We start from the raw sequence: 18,617 nt of genomic DNA on the forward strand, positions 1-18,617 counted from the left end.
GACCAAGTTACGTTTCGAGTGCCATTGATACTGTCCAGCTATAAGAATGTTCAGATTATATGTTACTTTCGTGGCAATGTATCGTACATCGTATATCATTGAAACCATGGTATGACGAGTATTTTGATTGAGAAGTATAAAAGCCGTTCCTGGTGTATGGTAACTCGTAACTCTGTTGACGGGTATGGTTACCGTACCGCTTCGGGATGGTTCCCCGGAGTTTGGGGTATGCTTATTTCTACCCGCTAACGTATAAGTTACTTCTGATCTTCGCCTATTTCGCCTACAGTATTCATAATGTAGGGTCGTGGGGGTCTGAAATATTACTAAATACAGTCCGATAGATGATACAATTTGACACTCAGCTCGTGAATTTCGGCAAACCAATGCCCTTTATAGGGATGCCTTACACAGGCTCCAGTTAGAAAACAGAACTGAATACAGTACCTAACTTTATAATCTCGGTATCTATCCTTCACGTTCACTTCGGGTATAGCCAAAAGCTCATCTTCTCCATTTTCGCCGCAATTCTCTACTCAGGGATGCTCTTCTTTTCCCGAGAATTCCCTCTATCAAAAAGAGCGAACGATACAGCGGATAGAACCAAGCAGGCGATAGCTACATAACGTACGTGTTAGCAGAAATGAACGACAGGAATCCCAGTCTCGAGACCTACCCAGGATCACATTCGTGTAAAGGTATCCAATTGATTGCGACAGGAATCCAGTAATCAATGGCCCGATCATGAACCCAGTATTGATTCCCACCGAGTTCATGGCAAACGCTTTCGACCGTCCGCCTAGAGGGCCAAAGATAGTTGGCGTTCTTGCTTCCACGTCTTGCAACACCGCTAATATTAGACCTTTGTAAGCATCCTGGCATGTAGCAAGTTCACGTATGGATCCTCTTACTGAGTGTATGCAGAAACCCAGCGCCCTGAACCAAAGGTAACACAATGCCAATAGCAGCCATACACGAGATGAATATCGGTTTCCCGTTGTTCGAAGCACTAGCCCATGGGAAATGGGTATCTCCAGGGAAGCCTAATAGGCACACGAACGGAGCCAAGAGAGCCCAGCCAATCGTGGTTGGATATCGTAGTCCGACGTGGTCGCGCAGCCAGCCTGAAAGTGGCCCAAGGAAGATTGTTGGGAGTTGAAGGAGGAAGAGGACCATTCCCAGTGGGAGTGAGCCCCAGTTGAACACTTCGCGAAGGTGGATTGGTAAAGTCGCGTTAAATCCTGAGAGGAGTATAGGGTATGTAATTGAGCTTGCGAGACTGGCCCAAATACGACTGTCACGGAGCATTACTTTATAGAAGTGAGATGAGGATGTTGCTTGAGTGTGGCAAGCTTTTGGGGTTGTCGCGGATTGTAGGAGGGGTGATGTCTCTGTGCGAGTAGCGTTATTGGGAGATTCTTCGTTTTGAGTGAACCTCTCTGACGAGTCTTTATGCTCGGGATCGATCATAATCAGCCGCGCGATGATGTTGAAGAAAAGCACCACCAGCGGTATAGACCAGGCAGCCCAGTATCCCTGCAGTTCCAGTACTGCTCCTGCAATCATTGGCCCGCCGACTGTTCCCACCATCACAAACGACATACTTAGTCCCATCATCTTTCCTATGTTCCCCTCGCCAGCATTTTCGGTCAATATTGCTAGACAGACGATCCAAGCTGCTGACCCTGCTATTGCCTGGAGGACTCGGCCTGCATATAGAGCTCCCACTATGCGACCGGTCAGAATGGATCTTTGCAAACGAAGAATCATGAGCGAGGCATACAGTTCACCGTGGACGCAACCAAGATGGTTCCCGTTAGACAGCTGACCAGCGAAAGAAGAAGCGGGATCTTCCTGTTTGCTGTCTTGTCGGTGAAAGAAGCAATCACAGGCGCCGAAACAAGAGTCACAAACCCATGGATGCTGAGTAGCCCAGTCATCGAGTTCTGGGTTTGTGCTGGATCTTGACCTAGGCGGACCTCGAGCATATGAGGCAGGATAGGGACCACAAAGCCATAGAGCAGGGTTTCTAGATAGATATGTCAAAATTTGATACTATCAAGCAGTCTAAATCATAGAACGAAAATACCAGTCAACAAGGCGACGCAGGCTGTTGCAAGGGTGAAAACCCTGGACGAGCGCCACCCGTATCCGTACGAACGCTGCATCACGGCGGTCGAAGTGCAAGAAGAGACCTGCGTCAGAAACTGTTTAAATACAGATAGCTGACAAATCAGGATCTCTCTGACTCACAGAAGATGAGAACTTGGAGGGTTTAAATCAGAATCCTGAGGCCCAAGCACCTCGGATGCAGAGCAAAATGTGAGCTTAGCCCCTTTTGGAGAGGCTACGTCCCCAGTGATTTCCGTCGTATAGCAACAAGGAGCCAATCGAGATTTAACGTTATTGCGCCAGAAGACAGCAGACATTTTGAAACGTTTTCATTGCCGGTAACCCGTCAGTGTTCAGGCAAGGGGAAGGTGGGGGATATCCACGCAGAAAAAGCAAGCATATCTACATCTGTACGTTACATATGTTATGATTAAAGGATTTAGTTTCGCTCCTGGAGATCTCCGTCAACGGATAATTATAATGCTTCTGTGTATATATATTTTCACGTAATATGTCTTGAGTTTTGGAATAATTGACCGTACAAATATGCCTGGATGCATGATCGTTAAGTTATCTCGTATTGACTTGCAGCAAAACTCACTTGGCTCTGTTCTTCCACCTGTACAACTATCATGCTTGCATATGGGGGTGAAGTATCTATCTGTATGGGTAGCGGCTACACATCAGAAGAGTCTAGATAAGAATTAATGTGGTATTGCCTGACTATGATCCTTTAGCCACTAAGATAGTACTCCCTGGAGTAGTCACATTTCCAGGGCGACAGCGAATAGACGTCACTCGGGCACCGACCTGAGCATCCGTGACATATACATTGATCTCCATCTTCATAGCTTCCAGGATCACCACAACTTGACCCTTTTCAAGAATGTCCCCAACCTGGACTTGCACCTTCCAGACATTGGCATCAACAGGCGACTCAACTCGAACCATATTTGGCGAGTCAACATCCTCCTGGGGTTCGCTGGCGCTGGCGACAGCCTTGGCTGCAGTCCACTCGTCGAAGAGTCTCTGTTCAAGTTCGCCCATCTCCACCGAAGCAACGGCTTGGCGACTTCGCCAATTTCGCCAGTCAGGATCCCGGCTAGCGAAATCGAATTTGTCAATATAGTGGTCCATATCGAGCGTCGAATCCGTGATCTGGAACCTGTATCTTCCGGCAAGGAAGTCTCTCTCGGCTTTGTCAAATTCTGCCTCCGTGACCTCATGGAATTTCACAATATCGAAGTAGCTGAAAAGCCACGGTCTCGACGGCATGAAGCCAGGTCGGGTACCTGCAGAGTCCCACGCACTCAGTGTGCGAGCCATGAGCTGATATCCGCCCGGAGATGCTATGGGGTATAGTGCCAGCAAAGACCCACCAAGACCTACAGACCCGCTGGGCGTGTATGATCGATTTGGATTGTACTTCTGCCCAGTGTAGAGATAGCGTGGGTCGAGGGGGAACATGATCGGCGTGCCAACAAAGAAACCCACTGCGACTGTGAGCCACGGAGTCTTCAGCAGAGAATCGAAGACATCCTGTCTAGACTGCAATGCGTTGGCTTTCCGTACGTAGTCGACGTTATCAGGGAGATAGGCTGCAGTTGGTCGGATGCTTTCCATGTAACGCTGGGTGGCTTCTTGAATACTTGGGTGGTCGAGACATAGTGGTAGGTGGATTTCTCGGACTGGAAGCTGAACTCCGGATATATCACCAATGTTGGAATGGAGCTCATCAAGAATGTCAAGCAGGTCGTTTTGAGGCAGCTGAAATGGATTGTAATGGACGGTCAAGGTAGCAAGATTCGGCTCATAGCGAACCCGATTTAGGTTTCGCTTGTCGAGTTGTTCACTTAGAATCTTGACAGAAGCGGTGTTTCGTAGATCTGCAATTTGCTCCCCAAACTCCACGATTATGCTCGTATCACCGCCTTGTCGGAATGTGACTCGAGGATTTAGAGCAGAAGATGGCTTTGTTTTCAGAATAGAAGATGTAGCCTCGGGACCCAGTTCGATGTGAGGAGAAGGGATTCGAATATTTTCACCCTTGGCGTGCAGGTGAAGTGTATCTAGCCAGGCTTCCTTGGCTTGTGCAATCATCATCGCATTAACAAAAGTAGTTACGCGGAATCGAAATGACCCTCCAGGTTTTAGCTGACCAACTTTCCACATCTCGCCGGAACAAACCGTGATAGCACAAGCAAACCCGCCAAGATCGGGACGATCCCGTGCAAAGATTATAGGATACTCTCCTGTCCAGTTAACACCGCCATTGGGATAGCCATAGTCGAAGACGTTGGATGGATGGGATCCGCCGCCGCCACCGCTCTTACGAGCCCATTTGAGGCGTGGACCCTCTAGTCTGACACCACTCCGGCCACTATTAGGGCCGACGGTCCATGTGGATGAATTGATTGTATCTCGTCCTTCTTGAGTCAGAATATCGTCCGAGCCGAAGGGCCCCTGAAGACAGTAGATCTCCGAGACGTTATAGTCAGGGATGGCTTCATGTGGTAGTGACATGGGCTCAATTGTGGCCGCCCACTCACTTGACTGAGGAGAGAGCTCAAGAATGTCATTCGACTGGAGGCGGCGTCCCTGAAGACCACCAAGTTGCAGCTCCGGTGAGGTAGACTTTGAGCCAAGATAGTAAGGGACTTGAGGGAAACCGCCCTTGAAAGCAATGTAGGCTCTGATTCCATTGCCAACCACAGCACCGACTTTAAGCGTCTGGGCCTTCTTGACAATCAATCTGGACCACATGGGCTGGTCGATACCATCGATCGTAATCGGCATTTCAGCGCCACATACAGCGATCACGGCTGACTCGTGGAATAGGATTTCAGGACCGGTCATGGTCAACTCCAAGACTTCAACTCCAACCTCATTACCAACCAACACGTTGGCCGCTCTGCTACTCAGGTCATCCATTGGACCACTTGGCGGAACTCCATGACCGACCATGGGGCGACCAGGATAGTCCTGAACTGTCGTGTAGAGGCCCGGTTCCAGGACTTGAACGGCATTTGTGTGAAATTCAAATGTAGAGAGAAAGTTTGTCAACGTAAACCCAGTGGTGAACTCAGTCGACTGAAGTACTTTGGACAGATATTGGAGATTTGTCTGGGTACCCTGAAGCGATGTGTCGGCCAGAGCAGCAAGCATCTTTTCCTGAGCAGCCAGTCTACCGTCAACGCTATGTGCCATCACCTTCCCGATGAGAGGGTCGTAGAGGGCGCTGATACGTTGGCCACTCTTGACCCAAGTGTCGACTCGGATTCCATCATCCTCTGGCCAACGAACATATTGAAGAACACCTGGGCTGGGGGCAAAGTCGCGCAATGGTACCTCGGCATAAATACGGGCCTCAATGGCCCAACCCAAAGGTTGAGCCCTTCCGAGACTCTTTAATGTGTCAGAAGGGATACCTTTCTGGCCTCCATTCTCGTAGTCTGCTTGACGAAGCATCAGATGAACTAAATCGACTCCGTAGCATAACTCAGAGATCCCGTGCTCCACTTGCAGGCGAGTGTTCATTTCAAGGAAGAAGAAGTCCGCTGTCTCGTCATCAACAAGGAACTCGACCGTCCCAACACTTTTATAATTGAGTTGCGAGGCATATCGAACCGCCGCCTGCAGCATCCTTTCGCGCAATCCAGGTGTGCGCTCCACAAATGAACTTGGACACTCTTCAATAACTTTCTGGTGTCGTCGTTGGAGAGAGCACTCGCGCTCACCGAAAGTGACAATATCAGTCCCATTGCCAGCAACTTGGACTTCAATATGCCGAGACCGAGGGTAATACTTCTCCAGAAATGTTCCACTGTTACCAAACAGGGCACCAGACCGACTTTCCACCAGCAGAAACGCCTGCTCAACATCTTCTTCACTGTGACATATTTGTTGACCCATTCCACCACCTCCTCCGGTAGCCTTCATCATAACTGGGAAGCCAATCTGCCGAGCACTATCGACTGCATGCTTTGCAGAAGACAGAAGAGAGGTCCCAGCAATGGTCGGAACGTGCGCCGCTTCCGCAATTCTTTTGGCCTCATGCTTGAGACCCATAGACTGAATCGATGCAGAGGATGGGCCGACAAATGTTATTCCCGCCCTCGCCACTGCTTCGGCAAATTCGACATTCTCGCTGAGAAATCCGTACCCGGGAATGATAGCATCGGCACCGCAGTTTGCGCAGATCTCCAGAATAGCATCCCTGTTCAGCTCATGAGAAGTTAGTAATTGCCATTCCAGAGTTTCATAAATCATGCGCTATTAGATTGACTGACCCATCGGTATAAGCTGTGCTTTCGCTTCCAGGGAGAGTATACACCTCATCGGCCAATTCGGCATGTAAAGAGCTTGCATCGGCTGCGGTGATGATTGCGACGCTCTGGATGCCCAGCTCACGACATGCTTTGATACAGCGAACGGCTATTTCGCCTCTGTTAGCTACCAAAACCTTGCGAATATGGTGAAGCTGTCCGGAATCCACAGTAGTGGTGAGGACAGTGGTTGTGCTCATATTTCAAAGTGGAAAATGAAATTTCCTAGAAGCGCCAGAAGGCAGCCTGAGACTATAAGTACAGTATGAGTTATTGACATCATACTCTCCTCGGCTTGTGATAGTAATTACTCGTAGCGACTGGTATTTCCATGTCGACCGCGCGGGGTATACTCTGTCTGACCCCAAGAGAGATAAGACTTGGAGTATGCTTTGGACCCACGAAATATGCAGAGGAACCGAGGTTGGACTTTCTCCGGTCAAATGGGGACTCACTTTCAGGACAGTCGGTTCAACGGAGACTGAAGTTTAAGTATTTATTGGAATTTTTATCACTTTAGTCAGTTCAATAATGGTTGCTAGTGATGATGATCTAGTAATCAAGCGTGACTCAAAATTTCATTAAAACTGAAAAAGCTACTATAGGACTTATGATCGCTGATCCTTTGACTGCCCGGGGAAGCGATGGCAGTTGGCCTCGTCAACAGCCTGGCGAGCTCCCTTCACATTCTCAAGAACGGTTGGGTGATCTGAATGAATGCAAATACTGAAAGGCTTTCCATCAAACCCAAAGCAAATTTTCTCGCCGTCAACATCTTTGCCATGATCTGTCATTGTCGCAGAGAGGGCTCGCTCATAACAAAGCTCAGGAGTTGCAGGCTTCGAATGAGCGACAGGAATCAGTTTCACCTCTGGCGAATAATCAATATCGACGTATACCTCCCCCTGGAAGGGAATCCCAAGTTCTTTGCACATGGCCTCCTGCATCTCATTCTGGCAGGCGTATACTGGAACTTTGAATGTTGCGCAAGCCTCTAGCACCGCTCTCATGATGCCTGCGTCTCTCTGCATATAGAAGTAGAGCTCTCCGTGTGGTTTGATGTGGGAGAGAGCGACGCCCTCGGCATCCAGCATGGCTTTGAGCGCTCCGACTTGGTATAGAACCAGAGCATACATGTCTCTCGGACCCACCTCGATTTTTCTGCGCCCGAATCCAAACAGATCTTGTTGTCCGGGATGAGCACCTGCTCTAACACCGTGTTGTTTGCAAAGACGAATGGTTTTGAGCATTATGCTAGGATCACCGGCGTGGAATCCGCATGCGATATTTGCAGCGTCGATGAATGGCATCAGCTCCTCGTCTGGTCCCTATAGCGAGTGGCCGGTCGTTAGTTCAGACCAGTCATAGATCATTGAGTTCTCTCACCATCTTCCAGCGGCCGAAGCCCTCGCCCATATCGGCGTTGATTTCATACTTAGTCGCTAAGCCCTGAGTCATCTAGTCAAATGGAATGTCGTGTGCTGTCTTGAGAATGAGAAATGAAGAGATGCATGGAAGGATCATGAGCAGATCTATCTGGGTTCTCCAAATTCACGTCATGCTGGTAATGTGGGGTATGAGGAGATAGGCAATTTGGGGTAACTGGTGCATTCCCCACTTGTCTCAATTTTGGGCATTCAACGCCTTCACATTATCAGGCAGGTTCTCCAAATGTTGGAGTACGAAGAGAGTGGAAGGGGAAGCTATAGGCAATGGGACTATAGTTGCATATTACCTGGTTGCGGTACTCTCCCTAGACCTAAATTGCCCAATGAAATGGCTTCGAAATAATATCATTACCACTTTCGCCAATCAATTTTAAAAGTTGATACCTATTACCTTACTATAGTATACAGAAATTTAATTACCACTGAATATGTTGGAACTTCTTATCAGATCGCAATGTGGTTGAGATAGAGTTCACTTGTATAAAACGAGTACAGTTACGTCCAGGACGGTACATACAAGTACATACCGCAACTTCAAAAATATGTAACGTCAAATAGCCAAAAGATCTGCAACTTTTGATACAATATTGCTTATACATTGCTGATACGCAAAAGCTTCTCATATAACGCGTCACACTATTCAAAAGTCCGAGCCCCCGTAGGGCAGAAAAAAGTCACTTTCTGACATGCCCAGCATGTCAGTATAACTTTCTCCTGCAGTGAACATATAAGGGTTGAAGACCGGGTCACTGGTTCCCCATGGTAGCGAAAATGGACTGCCAACGGGGAAAGCCACAGGGTTATCCGCTGGACGATCTGGGCGAGTATTCTGCAGTGCGGTACGGTCTTCGCCGAAAAACTCTTGTGAAAGACCAAGGAATTTCTGGAATAGATTGCGTAGTTGCACAAGGGGATAACTGATTCCGCTTTGTGTGAGACAGTCCGCGATAGCTTTCATCAGATTGAAATCGCCGATGTCCGATGTTGCGACCACATTGCAGAAAAGAACTAGGTACGCTGTTGCTGGGTAGAGGAGGATCGTCCTATGGAATCAATTAGATTGGAGCTTTTGCGTTAAAAAATCATTGTATGATGAACGCACCAGTTTAAAAAGCTGACTGCGGCTTGTTTCTCTGCTGTGTAGCACATCGATACGAGTGCTAACAGTTCCTGACGGGCAGAGTGAAGATAGCTTTCTGATGAACGAAGAGGCAGACCGTGATCCGCTTGCACAAGGTAAAGAATTGCGGTCATTATTGATTGATAGGCGAATTTGAGGGCTGACATTTCGGTTTGACAGTCCAATCCTCTCCAATTTGGGGATGATGAAGCCATCTGTATGGGACTTTAGTATATGAGATCGAATTATGGGACTGGAGGGGAAATTTTACCAGGTGCATTCGTGCTTGTATTGATTGCATTGTCCGAAGCATGCTCTCTCCTGTGAGAAGAGGGTTGATAGGTTGACTCACAGTCAATGAACGATTTGGATATGACACAACTGCGTCCTGCACCCTAGCAAGATCCAAGTAGACCAACAGGAGTTCGGAGATGAGGGGGTAATGTGAATATAACTCGTAGAAATTGGACGGCAGCCGCAGGTCGAGGAGACATCGGGAACTTCGTACTTTGAATGCGTGATTCCTATCCAAGGTGTAGCACCATAAGAAACAGAAGAGTTCTTCTTCTGTAGCTTCTCCTTTCAAGGCGGTAGTGTGTAGATCCAAGTCAATGCATGTTTTGCAGGCAGCTTTGGTCAGATTGCCGCTTGTATTGACATCTCCAGACCCTTGATGAAGAAATACCTGTATTCAGGTTAGCTATGGATTGCATTGGATTGGAAAAATAAGTTGAGGCATACACCACAGAGAATTGCCTGAAGAAGACTGAGCGAGGGTGATATCAATAGAGGAATCTGCTTCAATGCAGCTTGGGCTGCTGATCGATACTCCTCAGCATTTCTCCTTAGCTCAAAGGCAAGGTCGGTGTCAGTTTCAAGATTGATTGTGGTAGTGAGAAATTTATAAGCCGCAGCATTGACACAAATCGTGTAAATGATGGTATCAAGAGGCGATGATTCGCCGCGAAGAAGTGATAGTCCCATCTGCTTCAGTTTTGGGAGTGATAGATGTCGGAAATAATCCGTGACAAACGGTCCAAATCTATCAGAATGGATGTCTGAAGATGCGTGGTCAGTTAATCGTTCAAAAAGAATAAGCAAATTTCAAATTTAGCAAACCTTTTAACATCCAAGTTAGAAACTCGAGAGATGGATATTTTGATGTACTCTCAACATTGGCAATGCTTTGGGTGCCTTGGACCAGGTCTCTGGAGTTTCCAGACAGTAGGCCTATGACATTCAAGGCTGACTCAAGGACCCTGCGTCTATCCAAAGTAAGATTTTGAAGATGTCTCAGTTGACGCTGTATAGTTAGCTGAGCATCATGAATTGGGTCATACGTGACGCCAGCCACAGGACTGTGAATTTCTGCTGTATCAGCGCAGGAAATGGAGCAGGCGACCGAAGGCATTTCAGCCTGACTCTGATTTTCCGATGTTGTGAGTTCTGCTTCAAATACTTCATCCGGGATGGCCTGAAGTCGAGACACAGGGGTTTTGCGTCTTTGACGGCGAGTAGTCGTATGTTGACGTTTCACATCTCGACCACGGCAACACGAGACTCCTGCATCCTGGCAATTCCCACATGGATCTTGTCTATCGCACCGGACCTTATATTTGATCAGAATCACTGCATTTCAAGGTGATGGCTCTTTCTTACCTTGCGAGAATGGCACAGGTCACACTGCAAACACTATTAATACCGGGGTGTTACAATACTGTAAGGGCAACATACAACCGAGAGAGTGTGCTGTCTTGCTTCACGGGATTGCTCGGATGGCATATTCAGAGGTGACTCTGGAATCAGCGAACCCCGATCTATAGAAATGGAGGCTGAGATGGAGAAGAGCAAGGAAGGTGGGGACTGAGCCCTAAAAATAAAATTTCACGATTCTGAAAATTTCGTGTCTGCCAAGAAACCAAACTAATAGGCAGTGCTAGTTACCCTAGACAGCGTCTTTTTATACTTCTTGGCATTCAGGTTGCCCCATAAGTTAGAGTAATTATTTGTTTCCATAGTCTTGAGGCGGTGCTCTGTAGTTTCGGTTGCCCTTCAGGGCGTTGTAAAGACGTCATACCGGCCGACGGTTCATACAGCACTCTATACTTAGCTTTGCCACAGCCTTCATGAATTGACCCAATACAGAACGGTTCATGCACAGAATGAGATTGAAATAGGTGTTGTGCTATGCCTCCTGTTGAATGTTATTCGGTTCGTTAGCCTAGTGAACTTACTTTCTACATTACTAAAGAATTCCACGCTGGATGTCTGCTTCCTCGAGCTTGATCCTAGGTTGTACTCTACTATGGGATCTAACAACACATGATAAACTGATCAATTACTCTCTTCTACCCGTGTAGTAATTCTCATTCAACATTAAGGTTAATTTCTCAATTATTTGTGAGTTCGAAACTCAAAAGAGTCATACGAGCCTTTAATGAACACCGTCTCTAGCATAACTGTAACCACCTAGGTATTTCGCATGAACTCAAAGCCCCACTTCATAGATATGAATAGCTTATAACGTTCTATTCATGCATAGCTGCTCCGCATATACTACCTGGCAGTTTCAAATTTGTCTGCGGCGCGGAGTACTCGGCTCCCGCGGAACCCGCGGGGCCCACTTCCATCATACACGAGGGTCCCCCCTGGGGTATTTGCAGACACTGGCGAGTCCGCAGCAAGTAGTATTTTACAAAGAGAGGCTATGTTCTTTAATGATGAACAAAAACCACTCATCTGCCAGGAAGCACTAACGATTCCAGGTTACGAACAAGCTCTGCCGATTTACACCGCATTCACATGATATTGTGTATTATAAAACCACCTTCGCAGGACCGCTGATGAGAATCATCCACACCACCAGCGCACGAGTATCCAAATACTCTTTTCGTTGTTCTTTCACCATGATTGACCCGCAAGATAGATTTTTCTCAGAGGGCCAGGGCTATTTTGGCGCGAGAGAAAACCCTGCAACCGAAACTCACTGCAACGTCTGGGACTGGGATCAGCTGCGATTGGTCAAAGTCAAAGGAACTGCAAAGCTTTTCCCACCCGGAGAAGACGTTGAGACCTCTATTCTTGCGCAATTTGCCGATTATCTTTCCCCAGAGGTTCGTGCAATCACGGTCGACGATGACGGGCTTCTCACTGGGGTTTCGACAGACCCGAACGAAGATGATACATTCTTTGTTGGATATCTTCCCTTATCACTCTGTCAATCACTCACAGATTGCCCTACTATCCACTTCTCTCAACTTCGAGAGCTTGATCGCCTTGGACCGGGTGTCGATCTTATGTCATATACTGATCAGATGGTCGCATTCAAATTCAACCCTTTAGGCATGCCTCGCAGACTACAAATGTCCTGGAAGGAGATGAATCTGCTTAGCAAACTGCCGCCACACCCTAATATTATACCGTTTGACCGCATTGTTCTCGAGGACGTGGAATCTCGAGTGGTTGGATTCACAACAAAGTACATCCCAGGTGAAACGCTAGCTGATACTGATCCAAAAAGGCCTTTCCGATTTGAATGGCTAAAACAGCTTACTCAACTGGTGGATTTCCTGAACCTAGAATTAGGGATCATGCATCAAGACATTGCACCACGGAATTTGCTTATCGACCCCGAAACAGACAAGATTATTCTCTTCGATTTCGATTGGGCCACCAATGGGAAGGAAGGTCTACTGGATAGTCGAGACGATGTGTCTGGTGTTGTCTTCACACTATACGAGATCATTACGAACGATACGCATCCCACGAGCATTCCTCACTGGGACCGAATTATAGACATGGTACAGAATACTGAATGGACTTGTCGCCGCAAACTAGACTCTGATGTATCAAGGTTCCGCAAGTTTCTGAATGAATGGATAGTGTCGAGAACGGAGAAAGCCAGAGAACAATATTTCAATGCACCCAAGCGGCTTACATGGCCCAATCTCCCAACCCCTCCAGACTACAGTGTGCCCTTTGAGCTGGGTTGGACAGAGGAAGGGGAAACTGTTTGGCAAACGGGCGAGCGTTCAAGACGCATTGCATTAGGGAAGGGGCAATACTGCTTTCGGTGGCAAAGACCACCACAAAGCAGGTTGTTAAAAAAAGCTGAAAATAGCATGTAATAGCTGATGACTTCAAGATTGCTCAGGTAATTATCCTGTCTACGTTCCTTTTTTTGGCCCTTTGGATATTATTTTCTACTTCAAAGCAACTTAAACAAACACAAAATCGATTATTGAGAAGCAGTTGTCTGGCTACACCTAGACTGAAAACCCAATGAGGTGAAACCTGGCTTGAACAAACCATCTAAACCAAACACCCATCGGTAAAAAGATAAGCCCTTTTGAATCAATGCCTGTTGAAACAACTCAAGACGCCAGTTTTAGCTAGAAAATAAAGAGACCCAAAGAAACGAAAAATAGAAAGACCGGAAGTACCCCACAAAATTACTTTGAAATACCACGCCGTCCGGATTGTAGATGCGTTCTAGGCTTCTGTCAGTGAGTTCCAGCTGATCATCGATTGATATAAACATACCGTCAGACAGAGTCTATCAATGCTCGAATTGTTGATACAAAGTGCTAGCAATCCATTACTGAAAGTCCACAGGAGAACCAAGTTAGTTCGGAAAGCTTTATAGGAATCATCCAGGGCGATGCCCTCATCATCGCTTGGTTCCTGCCATGGCGTCAAAGCTCGCTTGACAGTGGTCGCAAATTGTTCGTCAATGTCGATCTGGGGCTTTTCAAGTTCCTCGACGAAAGCTGTTTCTTCTTCGGTCTTTGTTTGCGCCGATGGGAGTTTCTCCGGAGCGTCAGATCCCTTCGTTCCCCACGAGACGTCGTGCCAATTGCAGAACGCGTAAACCATGAGCACATTGATTGATGAGGGCATTCCAAGAAAATACGCCCACGAGGAGGTCAGCATGTGCCAAGGGTCTGCGTAGAGAATGCTAGCAAGGAAGTAAATCCCGTATGTTGAGACCAAAGCAACGAGAACAATGCCACCTGTTGACCCGATGAAGCCTGCTATCAGTCCTGAAAATCCGTGATCCAAGTCAAAAACTAGATTCTCAGGAGTCAAAGCCTGCGCAACGAGGTAGAATGATAACACAAGTAAGTAGGCCTGTATTACTGAAAAGTAGACAAAGGAGAGAGTATATAAAAACTTCGATCTGATATATTATATTTTAGCATGAGACCGACATTACAACGATGAATGTTCGATACATACCCCTTAGGTCGATTTCCAAGAGCCAAAATAAATTGAAGCATGAGAAATGTTAAGTATCCGATCTTTAACATGTTGTTGACGATCGGAGTTACATCGTTACCGAATGGCCAGCCCTTGAATTTGTTCGTCGAGCTCGGTGTTCCCACAATATCGAGAATTACGGAACTAGTCAGCCAGTATGAGGCTAACAAAAAGTCAGGTCAGCCGCTTTATAAAGCTATTGCAGCTATCACAGAGGCTTGTAGGCTTACCAAGTGACATCCATGTCATTATCAGCTGACAAATGTTATACACCAATTGAACATGAAGCACGAAGAGGCGGAGTAGTCCATGTCCGCTTTTATAAATGCGATTGAAGTGCATGATCGAGTAGAGCGATGCTGCAAAAGAGCCGTTCAGCCATCGACGACGTTGACTCAGGAACTCTGCTGGTCGTTCGGGAACATCTGTCTCTCCTTTCGATGATTTGACGTAGGTAAGGCGCCACTGGCTTCCCGCCTTCGCGACTAGCTCAAAGCAAAGAATACGATCCTCTGCAAGGAACATATTCTTTTTGAAGATATTCATTCCGTCAATGCCTTTTTTTCCAAGTCGTTGAGCAAGTGTATGATCACCATGGAAGTATTGTTCGAGTGGCCGACCCATGATAGCCCTATATCGATAGGCCGAAAACGCGCCAGGTAGGACACTCACGTAGCCAAAGCTACTCTCCAAAGGCTTATCGAGAATGTTAGAGATCTTATACTCGAAATTTTGGGCTGCGACCAATGGATTCACGAGCTTTTTCCATCGGTGGCCAAGAAGAGCGTGGATTTCACCACAGGCTCCACCAAGATTCTTGTCGTTGTAAAATGCCTGCCAAAGAGCAAGTAACGATCGAGCTCCGGGTTTAGTGCCCGCGTCGATTAAAATGCAAATTTCAGGGTTTAAAATGCGACCGAAAGCATTAAATAACCAGCGATGCGAGTTAATCTTTTTGGAGTTCTTCTTCTTGAGACAAAAGATCATTTGAACTGGTGGCAGATTCATAGGGTTATCTTTGTAAGGGCGAATGAGGTCTTGTTTTGGAGTAATTGATAGCTGGGTGGTATATTCAAACTGCTAGTGATTAGTAGGGCTTAGGCTAAATACACTCGAAGGGCAATTCAAGGGCACTCGAAGGATGTATAACTCACAATGTGCGCGACCGTTTCTCGCCCATCAACGTCTTGTTTCATGACCCCGTCTTGGAAAACTCCAATGGTCGCTAAAACATCGAGTGTATTCTTGTCGCATGGGTCCATCCCGTCGAACACGAGGCATACGACGATCTTCTGCCAGGCGGGGCCTCCCCTATTCCAGAATTCTGTCTTTTTTAAATTCACAATGTCGCGAACATTCTGCATTACTCCATGCAAGGTTCTAGCGGTGAGAACTTTGTCCTCATTGTAATAAGTGATCGCGATCAGGAGTTCTGTGTGTCTGTTGTACATCGAGGGGCGGAGATTATAGCCATTGCGCAGCGTAAATTCGTCAGGATCACATGTTGCAGCCGTATCTGTTGGTAAAGAGAATTCAACAGTTAGCATACAGAGGTTCAAGTCAAAATCCCCAGAGACTCACATCTCATCTGCGTAAATTCTTCAGAAAGGTCACCCTCTGCATCCCGATACTCTGGCTGGATGGCATTTCGAATAGGGCTCGGAACAGGGTAATTAATGCTCAATACTGAGCCTTGAACAAGCTTAATTCGCCTTGTGGGGTATCGGCGAATCGTACTTGTCTTATAACGATGCCCCGAGTCTCTTGAAGAGGCCACTGCAGAGCCCTTGTTGGACAAATTTTGTAACTTAAAGTGATCAGGTAGCTCTTGCAACTCTGTAGAATCTCTATCAGGGCTCATTGTGCCTATATCCCACGTATAGGGCTCTCGAGTCGGTTCGCTCATGGGAGTTGGGTCTGCAAACGGGCTGAGGGACAAAGTGGAGGGCTGCTGATGAAGTAGGGATATGCTTTGTTCATTTGACTGCTGAGATTCCTGAAAGTACCAGCATTGTTAGTTCGGCTTGCCGCATATTTGAGATAAGGTAATTTCCGCTTCAACTACACCTACCCGAGGAGTATAGCTATCATTCATGTTGAGGACATCATCACTGTACCGCCCATGGTGGAATGAAAAAGGTCGATGAGGCCCAGGGTCCATGATGTATCGACTGTAGCCAACGGTGGAACAAGTCTTGCATATGAAAGCGTGTGAGCTGAGACTTCGAGGCACAATCCTTGATGCCAAGCCACTTCAGATGAATGGAGGTATGGCAAGCTGTGCTTACAAGCAGTATTTGGGAAGTACATTGTGATGTGCTGTTAAAAGAACACAAAGCCATTCATCCTCTCAATACTGGCATCAACTTTACCAAGACCCGGTCCTCATAGTTCTTTGATAGTTTGAAGCTGCCAGAGCCGGCTATTTTAAGCCGGGCCCCCACATCGACAAGGCTGTTTCCATCAACCAATCACAATGCGGCAGCCACTTTTAGCGTGCGGCTAAAACCCCTTTAATTCTCCTCGTCCAATCAGCATCGTTTAATGCTTTTAGGCTTCATCAAATTGACCGGATCGAAGCAACCCTGTTAGTGCGTTGAGAAACCGGCCAAAAATACTCTGTCCGATGGTAGTTTCTATGGGAGACAGAATTTTGATTGTGCCGAGAACTGGAGGCATGGGTGAGACATTCCCACTGACCTATGTCCGTGTTCATGTTGGGTGAAAAAGCTGAAGGTTTTAAAAGTTTCAAATACAGGGTTCAACTTGTTTAAAACTGTACATCGGCTCTCGCCATCCCATACATATCCCACATTCAAGCTACTGTCCCAATATGGATATGCTCAGACTATCATCGACACCGCTCGACATTGATCTTAGGTTGGACGGAGAACAGCCAGTCTATTCGCATCAAGATACCGTCTCAGGCAAAGTTCTGTTGCAGACCGGTTCTCCTGCCGATATATCTTCAATTTCTCTAAACCTATCAGCCGTAGCAATCTCACGGCTCAAAGATGGCAGGAAGACAGAAACACATCAGGTATGTTCTGAATTGGCATGCTTGCCAACTAAGTTCTGACTACAAGCGGTTGCTGATAACTATTTTGCAGCTTTTCAACAAGTCCCAGCGAATATTTCCGCCAGAGACTGTGATGAAGTATTCAAAAACATCCAGCGTGACTATCCGGCAAGGAAGTCATTCACACAGTTTTGCCATTACTGTTGGTGCTCATTTCTCAATACTGCCCCGAGTTATGAGCTCAGCTGACATTCATTAGATTCCCAAAGCCACTGAGTGCTACAAGACCGATCATTGGTCAAACAAATCACAAAGCTGTTGCGGGAATCTTTGGTGGCGCCGCCATCAAAAGGCCCACTTATTGAGAAAATCACCCCCTTCAACAGGCGACTCACATTCGGCAGCTGAAGTCAGCTATTACTTGACTGTCATTGTAACGGGTAAGCATAGTGCCAGAAAGGTCAGAAATCGTCTTCCCAACTCAACAATATCTGTGTTCTGTATGCTGATTATCTGGAAGACTCGCAAAATTGATGTATACTCTACATATGATGTTATATCTTCCCAAAAGCATCAGAAGCAAGAATCATCATTTAATATCGACCCAGTCTTGGTTGGCTCTGATACAGCGTCTTTCTGCAAGATTGATGTTGGGCTTCTGGATGGAAATTGCTTAACGTTGGATAGCCCGATACCATTGAGTATTCAGATCACAAAGTGCCCAGGCTTGTATCATGATATACAACTCAGTGAATTTCAAACTATGCTCGTTGAGACCACAGAGGTACGAGCACAAGGAGACACGCAGAAGTGTGTCAGACCCTTTATTGTTGACAGCAGGGCACGAATCAATCACTTGATCAGGTTTGATGAAACAACAGTCGATTTAGTTTCGAGTATGAGAGACCATCCATGCTTTCAGAAACGTCTTCCTGCTGAGCTCTCATCGAGTTTTGAGGTTTGCAACATCAAACGCACATACAGGCTTGATCTACGATTGGGACTTTTGCTTGGCAACTCGAAAGTAAGTACATCTCAGCGAGGGTAAAATAGAATTACACTAACCTATCTTCATTGCAAAGTCCATAATTCGCGAGTTTCAATTTCCGGTATATATCACGGGCCCCGTTTCTTCTTTCTCGACCAGGGAGCCCCCAGAGTACTATAGCGAGACACGAAAGTGAAAATCACCAGACAATCACTATTTTGTATAATCTTCTAGCGAATCAAGTACCAGAAAACTCCAATCCATAACATGCGCTAGAAACATGACCAAATGAACGACGGGCTTGCCTTCGGTTACTTGAACCTAAATCCAACAATTCGGTACTCGC

The 18,617-nt window shown here is 46.8% G+C and overlaps 6 protein-coding genes across 6 annotated transcripts; 1 reads left to right on the forward strand and 5 right to left on the reverse strand.

The window, feature by feature from the left end:
- Nucleotides 1-632: 632 nt before the first annotated feature.
- On the reverse strand, nt 633-2,168 carry N7511_008335 (MFS transporter; the record flags this gene model as incomplete). The annotated part of the gene is made up of 4 exons (XM_057130712.1): nt 633-850; nt 912-1,727; nt 1,784-2,029; nt 2,090-2,168. Coding segments are annotated over 4 exons (1,359 nt in total), but the record flags the coding sequence as incomplete, so codon positions are not given.
- Nucleotides 2,169-2,835: 667 nt separating this feature from the next.
- N7511_008336 (bifunctional urea carboxylase/allophanate hydrolase) lies at nt 2,836-6,637 on the reverse strand (the record flags this gene model as incomplete). Its single annotated transcript, XM_057130713.1, has 2 exons — nt 2,836-6,328; nt 6,402-6,637. 2 exons carry the CDS (start codon nt 6,635-6,637, stop codon nt 2,836-2,838), a joined length of 3,729 nt encoding a protein of 1,242 aa, XP_056982496.1.
- A 408-nt stretch (nt 6,638-7,045) lies between these two features.
- On the reverse strand, nt 7,046-7,895 carry N7511_008337 (LamB/YcsF family protein; the record flags this gene model as incomplete). Its single annotated transcript, XM_057130714.1, has 2 exons — nt 7,046-7,765; nt 7,824-7,895. 2 exons carry the CDS (start codon nt 7,893-7,895, stop codon nt 7,046-7,048), a joined length of 792 nt encoding a protein of 263 aa, XP_056982497.1.
- Nucleotides 7,896-8,525: 630 nt separating this feature from the next.
- On the reverse strand, nt 8,526-10,787 carry N7511_008338 (Zn(II)2Cys6 transcription factor; the record flags this gene model as incomplete). The annotated part of the gene is made up of 7 exons (XM_057130715.1): nt 8,526-8,928; nt 8,988-9,220; nt 9,277-9,690; nt 9,747-10,063; nt 10,125-10,614; nt 10,665-10,697; nt 10,740-10,787. 7 exons carry the CDS (start codon nt 10,785-10,787, stop codon nt 8,526-8,528), a joined length of 1,938 nt encoding a protein of 645 aa, XP_056982498.1.
- Nucleotides 10,788-11,911: 1,124 nt separating this feature from the next.
- On the forward strand, nt 11,912-13,132 carry N7511_008339 (uncharacterized protein; the record flags this gene model as incomplete). The annotated part of the gene is made up of 1 exon (XM_057130716.1): nt 11,912-13,132. The coding sequence occupies one exon, from the start codon at nt 11,912-11,914 to the stop codon at nt 13,130-13,132; it is 1,221 nt and encodes a 406-aa protein (XP_056982499.1).
- Nucleotides 13,133-13,358: 226 nt separating this feature from the next.
- On the reverse strand, nt 13,359-16,425 carry N7511_008340 (uncharacterized protein; the record flags this gene model as incomplete). The annotated part of the gene is made up of 7 exons (XM_057130717.1): nt 13,359-13,496; nt 13,548-14,184; nt 14,244-14,427; nt 14,495-15,344; nt 15,419-15,780; nt 15,846-16,260; nt 16,336-16,425. 7 exons carry the CDS (start codon nt 16,423-16,425, stop codon nt 13,359-13,361), a joined length of 2,676 nt encoding a protein of 891 aa, XP_056982500.1.
- Nucleotides 16,426-18,617: the final 2,192 nt, after the last annotated feature.

Source organism: Penicillium nucicola (genome assembly GCF_028828085.1).
Source record: "Penicillium nucicola strain IBT 29836 chromosome Unknown utg000008l, whole genome shotgun sequence".
Taxonomy (NCBI): Eukaryota; Fungi; Ascomycota; class Eurotiomycetes; order Eurotiales; family Aspergillaceae; genus Penicillium; species Penicillium nucicola.